This window comes from Ciconia boyciana, chromosome 2 (genome assembly GCF_034638445.1).
Source record: "Ciconia boyciana chromosome 2, ASM3463844v1, whole genome shotgun sequence".
NCBI classification, from domain to species: Eukaryota; Metazoa; Chordata; class Aves; order Ciconiiformes; family Ciconiidae; genus Ciconia; species Ciconia boyciana.
The window spans coordinates 92099477-92124213 of record NC_132935.1 but is presented as its reverse complement, the minus strand read 5'-3'; the positions used below and the strand labels follow the sequence as shown (position 1 = coordinate 92124213).

General features: G+C 42.3%; 1 protein-coding gene across 1 annotated transcript; it reads left to right on the top strand.

Annotated features, from left to right (window-relative positions):
* The first annotated feature begins 6579 nt into the window (after nucleotides 1-6579).
* LOC140647232 (MARVEL domain-containing protein 3-like) lies at nucleotides 6580-24458 on the top strand. The gene is given in 4 exon segments (XM_072851594.1): nucleotides 6580-6683; nucleotides 6957-7112; nucleotides 10566-10735; nucleotides 23752-24458. Coding segments are annotated over 4 exon segments (1137 nt in total).
* The last annotated feature ends 279 nt before the right edge of the window (nucleotides 24459-24737 follow it).

Here is a 24737-nt window from a genome sequence, read left to right as displayed (position 1 = left end):
CCTGATGCTGAACCTTCAATAGCATTTACACCTCTACGTACAAAGGTAAGATGTAGGAAGGAAGAGGCTTTAAAAGACACTACCTTAACATCTCCTCTCTTACAGAAGAGAAGTCACTGCAGAACTGGGAGGAGAAGAGGGAAAAATGAGGCCATCAGCAGCTTCCCTGACAATTGCCCACAGGAGTGCAGGTGAGCCTGTATGTTCCTCATTAATGTGCCTTCTGGCATGCCTGCGAGCTTTTAGAGACCCTGGCGGTCACTGCTGCCAATATCTGCTGGTGAGGAGGTAAGCAAATCACACTCTGTCCAAGTTAAACAAGTAAAGGCCAGGACTTTGAAAAACTCAAGAGACACAGACACATGCATGCACACAGAGTGTGTGGGAGTGAGCACTCGGGTATGATGTAGGTGCAAGGGAAAACAACTCTTACTAGTCTTCTCTTCATCGGACTTTCCTGAAACATTCATTTTTAGACCAAGTATGCTACTAAACCATGGGTTAGTTGAAAACAGGACATTCAGAGTCTCTCCTCTATTCCTCTTTTCTGAGGAAATGTTCAGCGGCACACAGACAGCAACACAGAAGTCCTGTCTCCTTGGTGGGTAAATGAAGTCATCCTCTCTGTCCCAAACACCAAAGTGTTCGGTAGAAAAATAAGCAGCAGAATATAAGATAAGTTGGTGGAAAGCCCCTGTTGAAAAGTAGGTAGCAGCTTTGTACTTCAGGTTGAAAATGTGCACCGGGTTGAAATACCGTGGACTTCTTTAGTAAACCCGCTTAGAAAGAGCTTGATCCGTTTCCCGCTCGGTGGGGAAGACCTCCATGGCAGACTCTGCCCTACACCAGACCCACCTGCCATGAACTGCTCGGGCCACAGGATGCCACTGTTGCGTTTCTTTTTCAGGAGGTCAAAAGAAACTGCGACAAATCGTTTGTGTGAACTGGACACCTAAATTTAACGCCTCTTTTCCCTTCTTAACGCATACAATTGCCAACGTTACAGCCCCAGACAGACTGACCAGATGTAAATAGCTCAGAGCTGCACAGGATTATGTGTTTTGATCAGGAACAAAATGTTTGGATACCATTTAAGGCTAGATTACTGAACCGAGCATCTCCGTGTGTTCATAAATTTTCTGTGCACAAGAAATCTTTCCAATGACTGCCAGGAGTGTTGACTTCAGCTCTGATAGTTTTGACCGCAAAACAAATATCCCCTGTTATTGGATTTTATCTACGTCCAGATGAGAAAAGAAAAACACTAGATGGGAGAGTAGATTAAATGAGAGAGAAGGCAGACTGCTCGTAATTCCTACCTCTTGTAAAAGAGGCAAGAGCTCCTACCATGTTGATAAAACGTCATAAATATTTTACTAATATAAAATAGAATGTAATGTATTCATGCCAGGAGACAGAGAAGTGGCGTGAACTCCCACATAGCTCTTCTTGCTGCAATTTTGCACAATTTTCAAGCTAGCACCCAGAATCATAAACCCAGGACTACTGAGACCTCCAGGTCAGTCAAGACAAAGGCCCCTCACAAAGGTCCACCAGTGTGAATTTTAGAGCAGCCAAGACTGCAAAGATCTGCACAGGGTCTAAATGTCCTCTGAATGCAAATTTCAGTCCTGAAATACTTTTACATTTGAGCGGTAAATTATTATAGAAAACTAAGTATGCGATTGCAGATAGCGTCCAAGACCTACTCAGTCAGGGGTTCCCCTAAGTTCAGCACAACACAGATGGAATTTGTGAGAAAGTACTGTTAAGAAATGAGGGAGAAATTTTAATGCTAACAGTTTCTCAGATTTCAAAAGCCATTTTGGTTTTGCTCATCATTTTAGAAGGGGAAAAATGGCTTCAGCATACTACAACTCCGCTTAAGAACAGGGAGAAAGAAAATGAATGATAAGGTTTCAGATGCAGCTTGGGTGGCCAGCAACAGCAGAACTTGAGGAAAGTCAGCATGAAAGTGACAGCTGTGGTGATGCAGAGCATTACCGAGGCTGGTGTTACAGCTCTGTACTTCAAGCTGATACAAATATGAAGAGGCCCACAGATAACAGTCTTTCGGGATTCAAGGCTTCAATAGAAACATCCTCACTGCCTTCAGCCTGTTTTGGATGTGTCCCAGAAGCCGGCTATTCCCCAGCCAGAGTCTAGATTCAGTGGGACAAAAAGCCACTTTTCAGAAAACCATGTTGTAAGATCTTTAAATCATAACTAGGCAATTGCTCAGAAGATGCTGGGAAGGACTCAGCCTTGGAAAAGAAACAACTACCAACTGAACAATTCAGACATTACCAAAGACAGCAATAAAAGAAGCCTAAGGACGGCTTTCATTGCTTTCAAAAATAAGTATTTGTAATAGCATACACCAATATTAATATTAAAGCAGTCATGATTGTTTACATTTCTTCTGCTGAAGCAGTATTTGGTGTTGTGATGGGTTTTTTTCCACTAGGACAGAAAAAAATGACCAACACATAAGCAATTACTTAGTTCCTAAACTCAATTTACCTCCCATTCCAAAGATCAGGGATTTCAAAATTTCTTCAAGAAAAGAAAAAAAAAAAAGTAATAAAAGGAAGCCTTCAACCCAAATTCTTTTCTTGTTGTTTGTAACAATAAATAACAGATTTCATGTAAAAGCAACACTAAGAGGGTAGAAAAAATAGTGTTCCAAAGCTAATTTTAGTCCTGCTGATCTCAGGAGCTTAGTGTTCCCGTCAGACTGAACAGACTCCAGTGGTGCCCTGCCTGCCTGGCTGGCTGGAGAAATCTGTCCTGGAAGTCTATTTATGGCACCTTGTACCCTATACCTAGATTGGGTTTTAGGTTTTTTTTTTGTTTTGTTACACTGGAGCAAGTATCCAGGACTGTGTTGATCCAAGACACAGATGTGACCTACTCGAGTAAATTACCAGAAAAAAAAAAGAAAAATAAAATCAAAGTTGTTCATTTCCTGCAAATTTCATTTTCTTCATTTTCTGCAAATCAGTCCCTCTGGACTTCAGCAGCTAGCCAAAATTCAGTCCCAAAAGTTGTTTCTATTAAAAGGAGAAATTGATGACAGAGTCAGGTATATCTTTGATACAAACCTGTCTGCTTACCTGCAACAAGGTAAGAACCAATGATGAGCTCTTTTTCCTTGATGGTTCTCATCCAAATTCAGCGTGTACCATATCCAATCCCTTCATGAGCTCCTTCTACTTTTTTCTCCTTAGAGACACATTCCTACTGCTACCTCTGGCTGTTTCTCCCCAATCAGCATCATTTTCTGTGGCTTGTTTCACTGGTTCTTATGTCATATAGGCAACTCCAGCAATCACTGCCTCAGTGCCTTGTGTTTGCTTTATGAGTTCCCAGGGAAAATCCCCTTGGTCACATAGTTAAGTTTTTAATGTAGATCTCACCATGTAATTCTGGGTCGGTTGCGACCCCGTCATTTCAACTACCTGGTTCCATAATGACTTTAACCACTTTTTAAAGCGCTTACCTTGCCCATCAGCTTCCCTGGATTTTACCCAGTCCATAATCGTATCCCTTCAGTTCCACTCAGTCTTCCATCAAACCAAAATGGCCACACTCTAACCCTTTCAGCCCAGAAAGAGAAGTGCTTTAACAAAACTACTAGTTATACTGTAGACAGTGGCTGTCAAGGTACTTTCACATTTCAGCCCTCCCCCCCAAAAAGTCTGTTTCCAGCCATGTCTCCTTGTGATTTTTCTACTGTTTGTATGTAGCCTGCCTACCTGAAGGGAGCTGTAATTCTTCACGCCCCCCATCAAGAGCAGACATCCCCTGCTGGATGCAAGTGAAGAATGTATTTCCCAAATGTTTATCATCTAGAGAGGAGAACAGAATTCATGCAGGCACCCTAATCTTCTTCAGCGTAAAATCTGCCATACTAGCCTAAACTACCTTTAATTAGAAACAGTAAGAAGTAGAAACAAACAGAACTATGAAGCAGTAAAACACTCCTGCTGTTAGAGTGCCTTTGCTAGCAGGATGACAGCCCCAAAGTGAGAAGGCATAGCAGCTAACGGATGGGTAGTAGTGTCTCAAACTGCAACTTCACCTGAAGGCTTCAGTTACATTCACCACACGCTGCTGCCAAGAGAGGTAGCCCTCTCCCCTCATTCCTCCCCCAGTTTCTTCCTTGTGGGACATGTGCTTCTGCCAAGTCCTTGCTCCAGCACACATTTGATTGCAGCACAAAGCCAATTCAGCTCACTAAAACAGCAGAAAGTAAATTGGTTTTGGCTGGAAAGCAAGCTGGATTGGCTTATTATGTGATCAAGTGAGCACTATGGTCGGTGCAAGACATTGAGAAGACGAACTGTACAGCTGAAGGCAGGAACAGCAGGAGAGGTCTAGGCAAGGTGAGAATGGTAAACAGCAAAAGAAGCTGTTAACACATCTCAGCCGGAGCAGGGAATCACAGTCTTACCACGGTCCAGCAATTTACGAAACACTGTCTTGAGTATTCAGTTCCTGTAGCTATCTCCTCATTTCAGGGACAGCAGTTCCTCCGATACCTGCATGTTATTTAAAGGGGATTTCAGATTCAGCCCTAGCATGGGACTGCATCAACAGTTATGCATCTTAAGCCCAAATTCAAGAAGCACTGGTACCCCAAGTGTGCTGCTGTGTAAGCCCTGGGAAGGAAAGGGATTTTCTGGTCCCAGCACTTGTGCAGGGTAGTGCCACAGCCTAGCCAAGGCTCAAGAGGAGCCGGGCACGGCACCACATTAACACCGCCGTCCTGCTTCTCAGGCACGGATTGGTTTTGTGTATAGGACTGCGCAACGAACAAGTCGTTTGTTGCAGTGCCGGTTCATGGGTCTGCCCCAGGCTCTCTACAAAAATAGATATATCCCCCACAGAAAGCATCCTGAGGGGACCAACTTACAGTTCCTCTGTAAGAGAAACATCACAGGCTGGCAGCGAGGAGACAAAGCCCCTGGAGATCCACCACAGAGAGGGCTTTCAGCAGAGCACCAAGAAACGAGACTGCATCCATTCAAATGGTCAATCATCTAAAACGTGGTTTTGCACCAGAGGAGAGTTTAGTTGCCTACCTCCCTTTTCAACCCACCTAGCGTAACACGGCCTGCTCCCACCCACTTGCTGCTGGGGGCAAGTTTCCCCCATTTTCTTTTACCTTCTCTCCTCCGTACATCTGGTACTGCAGGGCTTCCCGCCCTGAGCGCTGCGAGTCAATGAAGTTGGCCTTTAAAAATAAAAAGGCAACCACTGGGGACCTTGAATTTTAACTTTATTAATCTTCAAGTTTTATATCCTCTCAGGGCCCCGCTTTACCAGATTCTTCTCGGCACCATGGTGCACGGGGACCTCATTTTATTAAACTAAACAAAAGCCCACGCTGTCCCACGCCCCCAGACACCAGATTTCCCCCTCCCTTTCCAGCTCCCCCCCACGGCCGGGCAGGGCGGGCCGGGGGCGGCACCCTCCTTCCCCCACACCGCTCGTCCCCAGGAAGGAGGAGAGCCGGCCCCCGCCGGCGCGGCCATCCGGCGGGCAGGGCACCACCTGCGCCGGGGGCCGGCCCGCCACAGGAGGGCGGCGCGGCGGGGGCGGGCGGGCGGCCGGGGAGGCGAGTGCGGGCCCGGCTGCTCCCGGGAGCTGCTGCGGGGCGGGCCGGAGCTCGGCGCTCCCCTCAGGTGAGGGGCGGCAGGGGCGGGGGCCGCTGTCCTTCGCCCCCGCGGTGCCGAGGGACGGGGTGTCCGCGGAGGCGGAGGGGAGGCGCGAGGCCGTTGCTGGCCGGCGGGTGGATAGCGAAGGGCGCAGCTCTTTCCTCAGCGGGACGTGGGGAGGTGCCCGGTGCGCCCCGGCCACGGGGCAGCGCCCGCGGCCCCAGCTCCGAGGCCTCAGGCCGGGGCCCCGCCGGCAGGGTCACTCCGGGGGGTGAAGGAGGTTGGGGCTTGCTGTCACGGCGCTGAGGCGGCGGGACCGACACCAGAACCCGCCCGTGGGGAAGGGTGCGGGGCCGCTTCTTGCTGAGTGGCTTCTGCCGGGAGCAGAGGAGCTGAGCTCCCCCGGAGGAAAGCACTGTCTCTTTCTTTGTTAGCCGGAAACAAATAAAAAATAAATTATTTCTTTAGTGACACCCTAAGGAGACGGAAGGGAGTTCATTAAGCAAGTCCTCAGCTTGATCAGTCAAAATTAAATCAACTGCAGTAACGCTGAAGGGCTGCGATGAAGGCAAATGAGAATGAAGATTGCTTAGATGCTTAAAGTCTGCGTTTCCATGTTTTGCAGGTTTGGGCTTAAGCATACTGCACTTGAAAGGGTAAAGACACTTTTCAGGGAATAACACCCCTGAAATATTTAATACCCAATTACCCAGGATGTGTCTTCTTGCCAACTGATTCTCGGCCCAGCACAGCTTTGCCTGTACCTAACGTTTATCCAAATCACAGGCGACGTTTGGTACTGCATCTGTTTACACCAGATGGGTGCCCTCCTCTTAGAAACTTCCAGGACAAAGGTCACAGCCTGCCCTTTCTGGTTTGCCCTGCCGTCAGTGGCAGTTGTATGCACGCTCATGCAATGCACTGGTGTTTGCTGGGTTTCATCCCTTATGTCAGAGACAACATTAGAGAAGCCAGGATTTGTGTTCTTAGTAGACACCATGCCTTGTCCTTGCAGCCAAGGTAGGAGAGTCAGAGCAGACCTAGCAAATAAGCTAAGCGCAATAAATGTTGAGTATAGAAACATTACAATTACTTGATGAATAGGAAAATGTAAAGAAAAACTTCCTTCTTTAATTAAGTTACTTTGCTTGTAGTTTAAAGGGGTTTACTTCCTTCGCTTCTTAAGGAAGTCTGTACTAAGTCTTGAATCAACATGAAATGGATGTAAGTGCTGGTCAATGAATAACTTCAAGTGCAGCTATAAAATGAACCAGTTTTATTTCTCTGGCTCAGGAAGTTCTTTTAGAAAGAAAGAATACACGTAAGAAACAAGATGTCTCATGCCGGGAGACGATACCAAGATAAGCAATACAGTCACCATGAGAACCATGGATCTGATAGATATGAGGAAGACAGAAGAGCAAGAAAACCATCCCCATACAATGCAAGGTACGTCTTTATCACCTTAAAGAAACATATCACAGCAGGTCTATAATGTCTGTCATCTTCTTTGTTTGCTTTTAAATATCTTCATATTACAATAGTAAAGAGCATATACTCAGCCTTGAAATCATGAAGCATGAGCATGCCACGTTTGGAATCAGGGAGCTGTTTTACACTTAGAAATTTAACCTTTTTCTTTCTATTGAGCTGAAGAGGAGGCAGAAAGATAGGCTGCGTGACACAGGCAGAGATGTGAATTTCCTGGGGTTATCTGGATCAAGGTGGGTCACAAGTAGGTGAAGTGTGGCCTTGTGTCTTCGTACAGTTCCTGAAGAGGCTGGTCAGCAGGTGACAGCAAGCCATGGCTTGCCAAATATGCATTGCTTAAATGAGAATGTTACATGACTGAGACCAGCTCAGAGACTTAACTGAACTCTCAGGTGCTCTAGGTCAACTGTGAACAAGTTGATATTGATCTATAACAAAATTAATTTCAGTAGTTGCAGTCAATAAGTGAGTACTTGTTTAAGTGTCTAAGGCTGTTTGCAGCACTTGATAGTAGGTCAGCCCCTATCAGCACAATAAGCAAATCAACTAATAGAAAGTTTGGAGTGACAAATAAACTCTTAGGATATTACAATTCTCCTTCCAGCCTGGCTAACCTACAGCATATTAGAAGTGAGCTTAGGCTGTTTTCCTTTGAGTGCATGCCCGTGACTGCATTGTAAGAAACAGGTCTGTAGCTTTAAACACCACCGGCAAATTGGCCATGGCAGTAAGGTGTTCTTCGCTGCTGTTTAGTCTCTAGGGGCATGACTGTAGGGCAATTTAAGAATAGAGGCAAGGAGGGAGAGGAAATAAATATAGTTAGGATTATTGAAAAGCTGAAGTACTCCATGATAATATGCATTTTAGCAAGAAAAACAGGATGAGAATAAAAGCAGTAGTGAAGAGCACTGTGCGGACTAGACGGACTACTTATGGCTAAGTATAAAAGATTTGGATGGTGGTAGTCCTATTGTATTATAAAAATAGCTAATGATTTTTTCTTCTGTCTGTCTTAAATAATGAAAAATTGGAGAGAAATGGGAACAAAGGTCAGCCTAAGAATCATCCTCAGATGCTGAATGACTGTCCTTCACAAAAGCAGAGATCAGGAGGGGATATAGTTAAATTATCTTGAACATATGAGAAGTGAGAGCAGCAAATGCCAGGAATGCATTAATTGCACTGTGGAGGGGGGAAAAAAAACGGGGGGTTGGGTTTTTTTTCCATATATAATGTAATAAAAGCGATGTGTGAAAGGATAGCTATAAATTAAACTACCGCTTCTTAGTAAAGCACTTCTCTGGACTTCTTGTTTTTGCTGTTAGTTTTAAATGACTGGACACGTAAACTGAAAACTGGTGGAAGGACTGTAAAGGTCAACAGACCTGTATCCACCAGGGATTAGAGTAAGGGAAGCAGCAGCTACAGATCTGTAATAGCCATGGAGATAATTCTTAGAGTCAAGCCGAGAATCTGGGGAGCACCAACCCTCACTACAACTAATCAAAAAACTTTTCCATCAGTTGTTTTGATGGAGTTTGGCTTAATCTAACAGCATTTCCCCTGCTTAGCTCTTGTGACAAAACCAGCTGCTTTTGTAAGGAAATTTCAGTATTTTGGTGAAGACTTAGGCTGATGGACCAAAAGACCTCCAGATACTATAATGAAATAGATGGGAAGAGTTTCTGGAAACTAATTTGGGTGCCTAATGCTTTCATCCCTTACAAGCAAGACTTTCTAGCCAGAGTATTTATCTTTCCAAATGCATTTCTATCTGAAATTCCTATAGCAAGCTTCCTCTCATTGCTGAGGAGAAAGAGTTGCATTATCCTGAACTGGAAAGTCGTGAAGGAAAAAGGGAGCAAAGGTGGCCAGAATAGGCCATTGTGAGAAAAAAAGCATCTAAAAGAAAGAAATTTTTTTTTTCCTAATTGTACTCTGTTGCTGAACATTAGGGGGTTTTTGTTTTGTTTTGTTTTGTTTTGTTTTCTGGCAAGTAGCAGGATACAATAGAGAGAGAAGCAGCTGCATCAGAAGTACCAAAGGGATTGCTTTCAAGTTAACTGGAAGTCTTATAAATCACACAGCTTATTTAATTTATGTGACACAGCTGCGCAGGATGCTTTGGTGGTTGCACAAGACACAGGACAAAGGTCAGAAAAATCAGAAATGTTTCGGCCAAATAGAGCTGTTGGCAACTACATGTGGAGATGTTAGCATTGGTCTTGTTATTGAATGTCTTAATTAAAATGTGAAAACTACAAAGAACATGATTTAATGTGGATGAATGAGATAATATTTGTAAGTTGAATCTGGAATTGGATGAAGATAAACCTTAGTGAAGTGCAGTGATACTAGGAAACAAAACTACAGTTGAAAATGCTGATCTATGGATAAGAAATTCAAGATAAAAACTGAATAGGAAGAAGACATTTAAAAATAATAATGCTGAATGAGACTTAAAATACCCTTTAATAACAAAGTCATCCAGCTGTACCTTGAAAAAGGCAAGCTCCAATTCTCCTTCAGATGAGGGAGAACATTTAGATTAGACCAGACACATGCAAAACATATAGCCAATGTTTCTTTTAACCTGAGTGTTAGCTCAGCTAAAAAAGGGCAAATTGCACTTTTCCCATAGAATAATCTAAATCTCACCAACCTTAAAAATCATCAGCTTCCGATGTGGAGCTGTATGTCATTGCAGCAAAGTGGACAATTCTATTTTGGAGTATACAAATGAAGAGTCTAATTGGAGATGTGAGAAATTGACTTTTTGGGGTTGATTTTAGATTCCTCTTCAAATATCATCAAAGACCTAAAAGAAAAAAAAAAGAGAGAAATATTTAAATAGGCAATTTTTTTTTCCCACTTTAAAATCTTTATCTGTTTCTTTTAATAGGTTTCATTCTTTTAAAAGGCATCTTTGTGACACACAGTAATTGGAAGTACAAACTTGACAAAACACTTACCCATGGAATAGCCGTGCTACTTTACATATTTATTATGTGAAAATATTTCTCATTTTTATTCTCTGGGCTGCTATGGACTAGCTAAAAATGTTTGGTTTTCATGAAAAAGCTGTTACTCGTTTTTATGGGAACAGGAACTCTCCCCACACCCTCCTCCTTGCTACCTTTTGCAAGCAACCTAAACAATTCAGCCAGCCTACTCAGTGAGTACAACAGTTTTCCAGAATAACAACGATCAAGTGCAAATATCCTTGTGAACATGGATTTATGCAAGTATTTGGGATATTTGCTTTCAAAACACTCAGAGAAAAAAGATCAGATACCTATGAAGCAGGCTAGCTGGTTCCATTAATAGGAGCGTCTGCCAGTTTCTCATGTTCTAATGTTCAGGAGAGAGCATGATCCAATTAATATACATTAGTCATTTACTCCATTGTAGATCAACAGAAGACATCCGAGGAGGCCAGCATTCAAGGACTTCCACTGTTTGCTTAGACCCTTACTCTAAAAACTCAGGAACAGCACGGAAATATCTTGGCCCACCACCAGAATGTTATCCTCCCAAGGAAACCTTCTCAATGAAGTGTTCAAAGGTATGCACAACAAGAGGTATGTGAGATTCTTATTGCCTGCCATCCACTCCTCTCCTTCCAAGGACTTGTCTTGGTTTTGGTTTCTGAGTTTAGAAGCACAACAAAATAAAGCTAGAGGAATATTAAAAAAAACAAAAACAAAACAACAAACTGGGAGAATTAAAGTTAATGAATGGCACAACTGTGGGTTACTAGCACATTTTTGGCATCTAAAGGCAAGATTTATAGAGATATTCAGATACTTGAAAATGCATCTCTAGAGTACGCATACAGAGCATCAGAGTGGGTCATGTGGGTAATCACTCAGGTTGTGCAGCGAGAGTTAACCTTTGGGATTTAGGAATAAATTAGATATTTGCATCTGTAGGCAATTTAAAGATGGCTGTTGAAGCTTTGATGCTAGTTTATTTCTGACACATTCTTCTCAGACTTTTTATCAACTCTGGATTTAATCCAGTCACCACTGATACATCTTTATAAAGCAACATTGTGGGAGACAAAACTATTCTACGGACATGAATCCAATAAAACAACTCTTGAGAAATAACTTGTTTTTTTCATAGCTAGAAAGTGACTACAAGCAGAGAAATGAGCATTAACGTGGGAGGAAATCAGCCTTAACACTTGGTAAACTCGTTCCCATAAATTTTTTAAAAAAGGCGCTAAAATATCCATTACTCCTTTAAAGTTTTCCCTCTTCCAGGACAATGAGCTTTCTCACCTTGTTTGTAGGAAAGGCCCACTGCAGTCTGAGTTGGAACTTACAGCTGGGTGCAAAGTCTTTGGCCGAAGCCTTTCAGTGTCCTCCAGTAGAGAGACAAATGAAGAGTTTAGTTGTTGGAAGTCACTTAAAATATGTAATGTTAGATTATTTCTTCAGTCCATGAAGGAAAGTTAAATAACACACTCAATTTGCTCTTAATATTTCTCTATATGTGAATATGTGAACAATTTTAAGAGTGAGCGGAACTATTTTCTCTTATAAATATGTTCTGTGTATTTGTATGCAGTTTCTTTTTCATCTCGAAGAGATTTAACTCCAACAGTTAGTAGAGCATATTTAATGATACAGAGCCATACTGATATTTTATCCCTGATAAAATTATATCAGCAGTTTCTTCTTCAACAATACTAAATTATTTTAACTTGTCTGAGAAGTTCTAGAAAACTCCATGCCTTATTTTATCACAGCTTTAGAAAAATGAAGTGGCAAGTTATTTTTAGTTTTCAATTTCACTGGTTGTTTAGACTTATGGATAGCTTAATGTGACTTGCTGGGGTTTTTTGACCCACATTTGCTTCTCATTATTTCAGTGCATTAAACATCATTAACTTTTTCAACGTGTCCTAGTTTTGGATGCATCAGTTGACGATGATGATTTCACTCCCACTCCTCCACCAGGTATTGCTCAGTATTTGCCAAAAATTTAATGTCTGAGCTTGCAGTGGAGGAGGGAGAAGAGATCATGTAGAAAATAAACCCATTTATTAGCAGTTTTACTTCAAAAAATGAAAATATATTGGAGGTTGATAAGATTATGAGAATGTTACTCCCCTGTTTAATTTTTGAAAGTACCAAGATTTAGCAGAATTTCCTAGAATTGTTTTGCAGAATTCTGTATTCCCTGCAGTCATAGTAAATGTTATAAATGAAAAGCTACATGAATTGTTTACTAAGAAGTCAGTACATGTGAGCTACAACTTCTTACAGCATGAAAAGTTCCTGTAAATACTTAACCATCTCTTTCTTTTGCCAGTGATTTATCAGCACTCTGGTGAAATTCCCCCTTCCCAATCACCATAATTCTAAAATAAACTAGTATCAAACAAGGCTGGGAAATCAAGTGATCTACCACAGTCTTTTCCAAAGCAACAACTGAAATACGGACCTTAGTTTCTGACCGTGCATCACTCTACTTTCACTATGGTTTGTTTTTTTTTTTTCCTTTTGCCCAGCAAATATACTTATGCTCTTTGTGTATGTTGACCAGTTTGGCAAACTAGAGAGGAATTCTAAACAACCAGAGCTCTGAAAAGTATTTACTTCACCCAGATACTGCCCTCTTCATCCATGCTTTTCAGCAGCAATAGCCCAAAAAGCTAAAGTTGAGTTTCAGAAATAGGCAGTTATTTTTGCAGTGACCATTCGAACTTCTTAGCTCCAAGCAGCAGCAGAAAAAAGGACATTGTTCTGCTATCTTTGTTATTCCCACCTTCCCTCCCTAATCCCCACCCCCTTTTTTGTCCTACAATCGCATTAAGACAACAAACCCAACCCAAATATAATGGAGGAAACAACTGATACTGACCCTTTTTGCCAGTAGGAACATTTGAGACCATCTAAGAAACTTCAAAACATTCTGCTCCTTTTTATTCCTTTCATCTTGAAAACAGAAGGAAAAAAGTCTGTTAAAATGCTATATAAGCAATACTTATTCAAAGCCATTCAGATAGAATCATGTGGCTAGCAGTACTGGATAATACAAGGCACCTAATTACGCATCCTCTCAAACAATGTTCTAAAGTGCAAATTTAGGAGGACCATCAGGGTTTGGACCAGTGGAGAGTGAGCTGTCCTCTGGAATACTCTCCAAACTTCAGATTGGTGGAATTTTTTGAATTGGAAAACTGCATTCACTTCTGGTATGTTTAATACCTCTTTACAGACCTGTCAAATTTGTTTAATCAATCCTTTTCTGAATCCCCTTTTGAATGTTTGGCCTCCACATTGTCTTATGACAAGGAGTTCCACAGTTTCTTTGTGCCACTTGAAGAAGTACTGTTTTGTTCCTTAAAACGTTTTAAAGAAGGTGTCTCTGATTCTGGTGGTATTCAAAATACCTAATGATAATCTCATATATTCACCTTCTCCATGAGATTTATGATTTTAGAGTGAAGTCTTCCCTTTCTCCTTGTCACTGTGCTATCGCTTCTTCCTAGATTGAAGAATAGTCAGTTCTGTCCCTATCAAGAGCAAAGTCTTTGCAGTTCTGGTTAGCTTGCCAGCCTTATACCTTTTCCAGATCCATCATACCCTTTTGAGATGGACTGACCAGAACTGCAATCAGAATTCAAGATAAATTCCCAAAAGAATCAGACATCTGCATAAAGGCTCTGGTTCCGTAGTCCTATCCTAATGCTTCCTAGCTTTTTGTGTAGTGTTTGACTATCAGTGAACACTGAGCTGATGCTTTCAGAGAAGGCTGCCTGATGTCTTTCCTGAGTGGAAATGATTTAGTTTAGAGCTCATCTGTGTGCTCTGTAGATGGGGAGGGTGGGGGTGTGTTTGTGTACATGCATGAAGTGTGAGGTTGCTTATTAAACACTGATTTCATTAATTTCTCATTCAAGAGCTTGAGCTCTCAGCAGCCTACCAATTTTACAATTGGCAATCATGACGAATTTTTTGTGATTATTATTATTAAAACAGACTTCACCATCTCACTTTTCAGTCTTTTCAATTCATCAGTCTGTGCATCTATGATAGTTTTTTGATGTGTGCTTTTGAGCTGAATCTCTTTGGAGTCCCCACTTACAGCTCTTTGGGCCATGTTGCAGAGCAGTCTCAGGATGCACAAACTATATTTCCTTCAGATAAAACTAAATGAGAGGGTGAGCTGTTACCACTAGCAGGCACTCTGGCCTTTGGACCAAACTAGAGCTAAAATGAAGTACTTTTCTCTCCCCAGAAAATGCTATCGTGTGGCCCCTAGGTCTTCAGCTCCAACTATTTGAATCTACAGATCCACTCCCACTGCACTGCTAACATGGGTATAAGTAGTGACAGGCAGCACAAACCAGAGATTTCTCTCTTAACTCTATTTGTTTGAAAACTGGTTGCTTCCTCTTACTCTTTATTTTCTTTTAACCACTACTAACCTGTGAGAGGATCTTTTAGCTCACTGGAGCTTGTGTCATTTAAGAGCACTACCACTTGGGCTGCCTTTGGTCATATATCTGCTGATTCTTTTAAATGACTTCCCTCTAACAAACTTTTGACTCTTCCCTGCTATGCTATCTTTATGTCTAGTTTCTATATGGTTTTTTTCATAGGGACATCACACTTGTGCATCTGCAGATTAGAGATTCAAAAGGCAATGGAAACACAGAAGCATGCCACCTTCTGTTTCTGTAGTAGTGAAGGTGACTTAAGGAACAGCTTATAGACTGGTGTTAAGCTGTCTAGATGCTTTCTACAATTATATGGGAATCGGATATAAACAGTTTGTAGTAAAGACAAACGTTTTATCAACTAAGGAACTACTGCTTGCAATAACCATTTCTTACAACTTCTGCACAATGGTGTGTGCCATTTAAAGCAGCACACGTTGAAAATGACAAGTTTTTGGCCTGGGGATACTTAGAGCTGAAATTCTTTCAGAAGAAAATATTCAACTTGCTTTTCACAGCGCAGGTAAAATTTCTGTAGTTCTCTCTTCTGTGTAGAAAAACTAAGTTAGTAATCATATTTGCCTTTCAAAGAATCCCCCTCAGGTCCTTTGAAAATATAACCAGATTCAGTGCTTTTGGTTACCAGAGGGAACAAGAGAAGTGTTCAAGGCTGGCTGCCATGCTGTTTCCTTCACCTTAGAGAGAGCAAAATCTGAGTCAAACCCAAGTGAATTGCTGATCTTAAATTGGTCATAGATATTTGGTCACTTGACCTTGAAAACTTTTCATTTTCTTTTTATTATGTATATTGGTGTGAAAGAGGTGGAAAAATGCAATTCCAGGGTAATGTTTCCTTTAGTTTTGCTTAAACAGTGAAGGTAAACTAAGTTTCTCTCATCTTCGGTCAGTATGCGACTCAGGAAATGCCTGCACTTTTGCCTTGTATAGAATTGTACTGTGCTGGTCATAATTTCTGAGCTAGTAACTTCTTTTTAATTCTTAACCCACTTGGCATTTAAGGGAGACAGCACTAAAAAGGTTAGAAAACAGTTTGTGGGGGAGCAAGTATAATTGAATCCTTGTTCTTTGCTACCATGAATAGTGTCAGATTTCTTAAGCATATTGTAGGCACTTCCAAACAATCATGCCCTTAGCCTACATTCTAACATCCACAATTGTTAAAACCTTCAGACCAATTTCCTCTCAGAAAAAGACAGCATTATGGTTTGTAACAACAAGAAAAGTCTCCAATTTCAAGCATAGCCAGGAGGAAATATCAAACTGAATTTATTTGGAGGAGGAAATAGAATTAGGGAGTAACAATGACTTTCTCCAGGATATATTCATGCATTAACAAGCCAGCATTAATTCAAATGTAAACATCTATAAGCTTTTGTTTTTACAAAACACAGTTGAATTTTTTTCCTGTAGCTATGCATGCTGGCAAATACTCATAGACTGGAAAAAATAGTGAGATGAAATGTCACCCTAAACACAGGGTTCACACTAGTAGACACTTGGTTTGAGTTATGCCATTGTTCACAACCATTATACTGCTGCTGTTACGTTGCTCTGTTATGTCCTGATACTGTTCTTCGTGGAGTCAGATGTGGGAGCAGGAAGGGAAAAATATTTTGCAGAGCACTTGTATCCCTTCCAGTGCTGTGGAGATGTTGGGGGAGAATAGTGGTCTGCAGGAGGCATTGGACTGAAGTAAAAGACCTTCTGTAGTTTCAGTTATGTATGTTGAAAAGCCCTGGAAGGTCATTGAATGTGCATAATGCACGTAACTTTGTGGATGAAAGCAAACATTTGACAAGTACGTTCAGCAGCACGTTAGATCTTTTCAGCAGTGGTCAGCAGGATACTTCCATTTCTGTGGAGGCACCCAATAGGATTAGAAACTGCTGTATTTTGCAGTCACCATCTTCACATTTTGCCCCTACAGTCTGCCATGCTTAGCTCCTTTAAATTGTGCCCAAAGCTGTCATACGCTGTTCCTGTGGCAGTTAATTTCAACATATTTCTGCTGGAAGAAGGGAGCACAAAGGTCCCCTATAGTCTCATTGTAATTAGATGGCTTCCCCCGCCTATCTGTTACAAAGTATATTTTAAATACAGTGTGACTAACAGACTGAATTTGCCATCAAGTTTTTTAATCTTGTAATTGTGAAGACAGAGAGTATTAGTAGTGGGAACTGGATGGAGCTGTACAGATTAAAATAATCCCAGTTATTCAAAATGCTTAATTAAAATTGCACAGTAACAAGATACAGTGGCAGAGCTGCAGGTAACCTTCCTGTTCTGAAGTTGAAGTATTTCACTTGGAGGTAAGTCCTGTTTGCTGTGAAATACAAATAGCCATGAGCAGTTACCTCTGTAAAAACATGCGGGGGAGCTACACTAGTTGCAGATGCCAAATGTTACCTTTAGCAAACTGTTGTCCTGCCAACATATGGGACTTCACTCTGCCCACATCTTTATATCAAATTTTTTTCATCCACCTTTTGGCATTGTGCTAACACGTACACTCTTGTTTTTAGAGAGGGGAGAACTACAACTGAGAAGACTCACTTAAGTTGGCAGGGGAAGATACTGGCAAAGTTGATGTTAGCTGTTAGGTATGCGTTAGACTCTAGTCCGTGCTTCCCTACTGGGAAATCTTAGTTAAGTCTGCTCTCTACCAGTATGGAACAGGAGTTGCACCATCTTTCTTGTAAGACCACGGGGTTTGTTTTCCCCACATCTGACCCAAATTCTGGGAACCAAGTAAAACTCTTCTCTTTAAAAAGAGGCTCTCAAAGCTAATTGATACAGCAGACTGACTATGTATTGAATGTAGCTCTGTTTCTTGAGCAGGTGATCTTAGCTCACTCAAAGGAGAAAAATCCACCCAGTCAGGAATGTTGCTCACCAAGCGTGACACCCACAATTGGTAAAGTGAATGAGACGCTCAGGTTCACAGGTGCCTCCAACCTGACCTACCTTCAGCCAGACTATGAATACTTAAAGAGCAATAACACTCCAATCTTTGTACTTTCTAAAGGTGGCTCAGTTTCAGTTCAAATGGAGGGAGTGGCTGTGGAAAGTTGGCATAAGGAACAAGAGTGTTTCATTGTTTTCTGAACTCTTTTTAAAAAAAACCAAACTCCTGCAAGTTTGTTTTGATACCAAGATATTTGTTTACTACTTGAAAGAACTAGGAAGAAAAAAGGCCATTTCCTGAAACACAGAATGTGAGGTGACCATGCAGAGACCTGCTGGTGCTACAAATACATGTACAGCCTTTTACAGCCATTTTATTTAAATCAGTATTGCCAAGTGCTACAGTTTAATGCAAGACCTTTTGCTTCCCACCCTCTCCAAAATTGTGGAAGATGACTCATGCTTGGTTAACTTCAAGAAATCAAGAACATGCTAGAAGTGATGCTTTAAAGAACTACTGGGAACAAGTAAACTGAAGCTGTTGTTCCCAGGCAGGGGCTGGGTTGTACTGAAAGTGTCTTGATGGCAAGTAAATCTTAGTGTCATACAGTGGTGGGAAACTATGGGGATAGAGGCTGATGCAGTAGTTCTACAAATTAAGTCTACCCTTTCCTGTGAAAATTGGACAGCACTGTTTGGAGGATGGGAGGGTATTAAGCAGAAGGAATAGAGCAGGTGGGACAGTAGTTCTTTAAGGGTAGATGATACACAATACACAGGAAAAACAGGACAATACATTTGGATCTGAGCACTCTGATTGTGAACATAAGGGTTCTCTAAATCATTAAAAACAAGGCTGGTCATCCTTTGAGATTTCCTGATGGAGTGATTATCTTGACTAAAGAGGGAAAACTTATTAAAAGATAATAACAATGCTTCTTTCTAGAGCACATAAATCATTTAATTTTCCCAGTTTTTAACCATTTTCCCATTGATTTCCAGTAAGACAGATATCTCAAATGAGCATAAATGTGTTGGGCATTTAAATGTAGTTGGCCCTGAGTATGTAGTTCCCTTGGGTCCTTTGAAAAGCCAAGATTCTGTTGGTGTTACATTGCCTAACTCATGCGTTTTAGGGTTGGGTTGTGTTTTTTTCCACCTTTGAACATGACTCCATTAGGGAGATTTTAGCATAGCTCAGTGAAAGCTAAATCCCACCACTGGCTGAAGAACACAGAGACGTACAAAAACAATGGTGGGGTGGGGGCTTGCGGGGGATTTGTTTGTTTACGACAAAGCTGTGTATTGCCCTGATCCTGCATCAGTGAAGTTGGTTGAATTCTTGTTACTGGGTTCAGTAAGATCTTGCTTTGTACTGGTATACGTAAGGGGAATAATACTGTTAGCAAGATGTTTTAATACTCTGCATCCAGACTTAATATTTTTAATCTCTTGTGACTGATGTCTCCATTTCATTTCCCTTGTTCAGTTCTCCTCCACTGTTTTGGTTCCTCCCCACTTCTGTCACATTTTTGTCCCCTTCCAAAAGCAGAACAAAACCCCTCTTTCCTTTGACGTTTTCTCCCCCTTCTCGATTCCTCCCGCCACCGACTCAGTTTAGCAGAAGGGTGACCAAAGCTGCGCGTTGAGCTGTGCCTTTACTCTCTGGGGAATGCCAAACCTGCACTGGCAAGAGAAGTTCCACATTTGAGATCCTTTTCAGGACTGACTGCTGCTTTTGTAAGTCACTATATATGGTCAAAATACTTGTCTGCTCCTTTGGGGGGAGGGGGAAAAAAAAAAAAAGATTACCTCTGAAAAGCAGAAAGCTACCCAAACTGGGAATAAAACCAAAAGACAACTTTCAGTGAGAAAGGCTGGGAGAAGGATTTTTAATGCGTGTTAAGAATCCTCTTTCCTCTCTTCCCTTCTCGCGGAGCGACCCCTAATGGGATGAGACACAGGCACCACTGACCTGTGCCGCTCCTAGTGCTGCTGCCCTGCAGCTGGGGTCGGGGTGTCTGAGAGGGGCAGCCCGGCACCCCTGGGGCTGCCAGCTGGGTGCTGCTGGTCCCAGCGGTACGTGGCCTGCAGAAGAAGCAGAGGGAGAAAGCAAGCCAGAATGGAGAATGACAAACATAAAATATCTTAGAAGTACGTACGTACACACACTGTGATCCTGACACCTGAACATTGGGGCCATCCTGCCACAGCGCCTGGATGAAGATGCCTCTTTACAGCTTCCGACGCAGGAGACTTGAGCGCACACTTGAGTTACTGGGTACCACACAGTCAGCCACAGTGTAGTTTTATGAGACAGAACATGCAGATTTAACAGCTCACCTCACCTGAAAAGGAGAGTTTCTGGTCTTTCTCTGGTCTTGGCTGTGTTATTTCCCCTGCTAAACTCATGCCCGCATGATTGCTCATCAGATACGCTGTGAGTCACTTAAAGGTGCTAAAGTTGCAGGAAAAACCAGCAGCACACAAGAAAAGAGTTGAATCGTTTCCTGCTATTTTAATTTATTAAAACAGCTCTTGGAAGGGCCTAATGCTAGGCCGGAGTTATTACTGGGCAGTGGAGAAAAGTGGTGACTGCCCAGCCAAGGGTAGGAGCCGTTAGAGTAAGGTCAGCTGCCTGTCAGTCTGTACCCTGACAGCCTGCCTGGCTGCTTTGCTGGACGTTTGAGCCCACCATTTAACAGAAGACAAAACCGTTGATCAGTGGGTTAATACCATGGCAATAGCCCAGCATGCACCTGGTGTAGAAGGGAGAGAAAAAGTGAATAGTAGATTAACAGTATAAATTGGAAGGCTGCTGTTTGTTATAGCAGGAAGCTTACTCACAGCAAAGAAAAGTTGGATGCAAACAAAGTTAACAAGTATGATACATTGAAGTTACTATCCATTGCAGATTTAGATTTTATGGAATGAATGAAACCATTCTCTGGAAAGCTCCAGCAACGCCCACTGTCTTTTAGATTGCAGCTGTTCTCCTCACCTTCAGTGCTGAAAAGCAGTGCAGGAAAGAAGCATGGGAAAGGAAATGGAAATCCGGGAGCCCAGGCTTGAGTCTTGTTACTTGCTCAGTATGGAGAGGGTTAGTTCCCAAAGCCTACTGTTCACTGTGCTAATTGTAATACAAATCAGTAACTCTTTTAGATAGATCTCAAGATTTTGAACTTGAGAAAGGAAAAAATAACCAAACCAATGGAATTCTGAGATTTTCAGACCTCCTGTCATTTTACACTCAAGTCTTGCAATGCGTTCATTGTTGATGGGATTAGGGAATAGTTGTAGAGATAAGTAATTTCCCTCTAGGAAGACCTTTTGGCAGTCTAGTTTCTGCAGCTATAACTCTAAGATGACGTAGCTAACTGGCCTGTGAAAGCAGGAATGGCAGCGTAGACTCGGAAGCATGGCTTTTAACTCAGCCCTTTCTGCCAGCAGTATGCTGCTTGACATAGGTCACTGCTAGTATGTGTGTGTTAGCATACCTTGACAGAGCTAAGATTCAAAACTCAGCTGTCCTTTTATTACTTATTTCTCAAGTCTGTCTATACTAGTATAGTATATACTATCACAGATCAAGGTTGCATGAGGCTTTTGGGGTGTCCAGGTCAAGTTCTGAACATACTGTAGGGCTTAGTATTTCCATCAAAGCCCTAATGACTGTACAAGGCTTTAGGGATTTCCACTAATTGTCTTGCTACTTTCACAAACCCTGCTGGCTTTCATCATAGACCTGTAATTCACAGATTCGTTTTACATATGCTTATCATTTTAGGATTTTCCTTAATACAGGAGGCTTTGTTATTGCACTTTTTAAAAAAAAAAAAAAAGTTAATCCATGTGATGCAAATAACTGGTGGAATAACTGCTAACGAACCTCTCTCCATTGTTTAGTTACTCTCATCCATTCTACAGCAGGCGTGTGTGAAAACTGTACAGGTACATACAAAACCTGTCCAACCTGAATGCCCTGTCTAAGGAAATTTTTCAAGCATGCCATTAAAGCGACTGCTGCAGTTAAAAATACAGTAGAACTACATTGATCATATTTGTCATCCCATGAGCAAAGAGACACGTTCTGCCAGGCCTGCTGTGGTACCAGCAATCAGCTCAGTGAAATTAACATTTAACACTCTGTACCCATTAAAAACGTTGAGTCTTTTGGCTGCATTGTTTGAATTTGGTACAAGGAGTTCCAAATCCTGTCTCATGGACCAAGATTTAAATTTCTCTTTACATTTAGCTTCACAAATATTTCCTCTGAAATATTTGAAGCCTCCTGAACAGATTTGGTAACCAGCATGGTTATTGCCCTGCTTCACAGAAATGGTTGTGCAGAAGGGTCAAGGAAAAGGCATATTGTCATGCAGAAGTCAGCATCACCTCTGAAGAACACATACATAGAACTGCATGCTTAGTTCCTCCTTAGCAAGAGCACTTTGTCTTCTCTGCCTGCTCTACCTAATTCTTTTTAGGCTATGAAATCTGTATATGTATGCACGTGTGTATATATATACATGTATATATATACACACACAAACTGAAATATGCTGAACCTCAGATATTGTATTCCCAGGTATTACCACCATTATCACTGCTCCCTTTCATGCTTCTGGGGTGGTTTGCCAGGCCGTGATGTGAATGGGCTCAGTACCTATGTACAGCTGCATTAGCAGAAGTGAGGGGACGGGTCTGGGTACAGGGGGAAGCAGGAGCTCCTGAAGTGGCCAAAGGCCCTTGTCAAACCATTGCAAGCACCTTCCCATGAAGAGCGAGCGGCAGCAGGAAGGTGCTCGTTACCTCAGCCCTCTGTGGAGGGAGTAAGAAGGAGCAGAACAGGAATATCCGATAATCCTTCATGGTGGCTGTCTACTGGCTTTCTTCAGTTAGAAGCATCTGGCAACACAAGAGCGGAATTTGTCTAATTCCCTTGTGTGCTGCTTCAGCCCTTTCTTTTCAAGCCCATACAGCCTTGACAGCAACTGAGCCATTGCTCAAGAGGAGAATGCCATGCTGATCAGTAATAATCAATGTTAATAATCCATGTTAGCAGCGTAAAATGAAAGTCTGTATGCAAACTGCAGATCCTGCCCCACTTTAAAGACAAATATAGGACCGCTGTGTCGAGCATCTTACGTTCTTGGCTGTCAGACTGCAGTAGAATAATAAGATTCACAATTCTGTAATTAACTTCAGAACTTGAGGAGCAACACGCGTGATACACTAGGAGTTTTCGTTTCCTGAGTAGGCAACTCTAGCTATGCTACGCTTCAACATCCGTCATGTTTACTAATCTTAGTCTGACCCCTAGTGAGCTGTCACAGAATAATCAGATTTATCTGACAGATGCTGCACCTTCCTGACAGGCAACTACCACAAAAAGAGGTCATTTATCCACTTTTTTTTTTCTTAAAAAATCTTGGTTACCTTTATCAGTAGCATAACATAAGAAAAAGAAGAGTCAGCTCAGAAGTCATAAGGCTTTCTTCTGAAGTTGGGCGTGTGGAAGAGAACACATGACCCGGTATCAAGTTCACTTAACTTACCTCCACATATAAGGTGCTTTTTGGCTCCTTCCCCTCCTCCTTTTTTTGTGCAATCAGGAACTGCTTCTTCAGATTTATGAAGAGATTTTTGTCTCTGAAGGAGATGAAGTGGAAGTTGCATCTGGTTAGGTAATAAGTTTAAATTAACAAACACTTGGAAAGGCAAAAAAAGGGTGTAAATTAAAGCAGTAAACGCATTTTAAAGGACTTAACTAACTTCCACAATTTTTTAAGCTATTAGAAGCTTCTAGGTTTTTGTCAGCTTTAACCTCAGCATTTTGTTAATACTGGATATTTCCTGCTCAGTGTGTTTATGCCAAGTAGTTACAGGCCAAAATACAATCACTGTGCGCTTGCCTTGGCAATAACACAAGCACAGTAAAATTTTTATGGATTTCTTTCCCCGCATGAAAATCCATTTATCAAGCACACTGACAAATTAAAAAAAGTAATTTGCCCAGCCTCTGAAATGTACTCACGAGAGTTCGCACTGCCTTTTTTTTTTTTTTTTTTTAAAGCAGTGCTATTCTGTAGCTGTAGCCAAGAGGACTATCTCAGTAACAGTGCTCTGTGTCTATGGTTTTGGTGTCCTTCTGTCACCCCCAGTTTGCACAAGATGTGATTTTGACACCTATTCCCATCTTTCTGCTCCTTACAGGCATTTTGAAGTTTGTGGAAATCACGGTTAACCTCCTGGTGCTGGTTTGCGTGGGCGCTGCCCAAGCCTCTGTTGCAGGCTTCACATCCCTTGGCGGCTTCGGCACCGGATCCTTTAGCCTGAATTCGGCCTATAGCCCCTTTGAGGGCACAGAGCTCCAGGAGGTGAGGGAGCTAGACATGCAGTTCACCCAGATGAGAGCCCCTTGCGTGTATGGCGGAGTAGCCTTCAGCTTAACAGCAGCAGTACTTACCCTTGTCTTCCTTGTCGTGGGGGCAAAACCCATCCAGCAGCTCAGGGTGGGGCTGCTGGCAGGCGAATGTGCCTTCAACCTGCTGGCCAGCGTGGGGTATGTTGCGGCCGTCGGCCTCTACCTGCATTTTGTCAGCCAGGTGAACTCCACAGAAGTTTGCAAGAGGCGCGAGAGGCTGTATGCGCGCCGTGGCTATACCTCCATGAACTGTGTGGTCCAGGGCGGCGATGCGGCTGTTGGCCTTTTTGGTGTCGCTGCTGCCTGTTTGTATTTTGCCAGCTTTGTGGTCTGCATCCTTGCTATCCGAACCGTCCGGGCCTTCCAGAGCCACGCGGCCAAGGCTCAGCACAGCCCCAAAAGCAGCATTAGAGACAGAAGCGTCAGAAGCCACCATGCTGTCCACAGGACCTCTGAAAATTCCCACAATGTCCAGGCTCTTGCCACGTTAGTGTGAAGTCACCTCTGGGACTTCAGGGACCTCTGGGACTGGAGCTTCAGCAAGGACGGACACTGCACATCGCACGCTAAACAGGCGACCAGTCCACAAAGTATTGTCCTACAAGGTGCCGAAGTGTGTATCGAGTCACCAAATGTAACAATACTGCTATAACATGATGTAATAAAATTGACGTTGAGCGGATGTTTTAACAGGGTTTTTTGCATCAGTCTCTCAAGCTGGACTCCTGCATTTAAAATGTGTTTGATTGTACTGTTTTCATCCTGCACAGAGCAA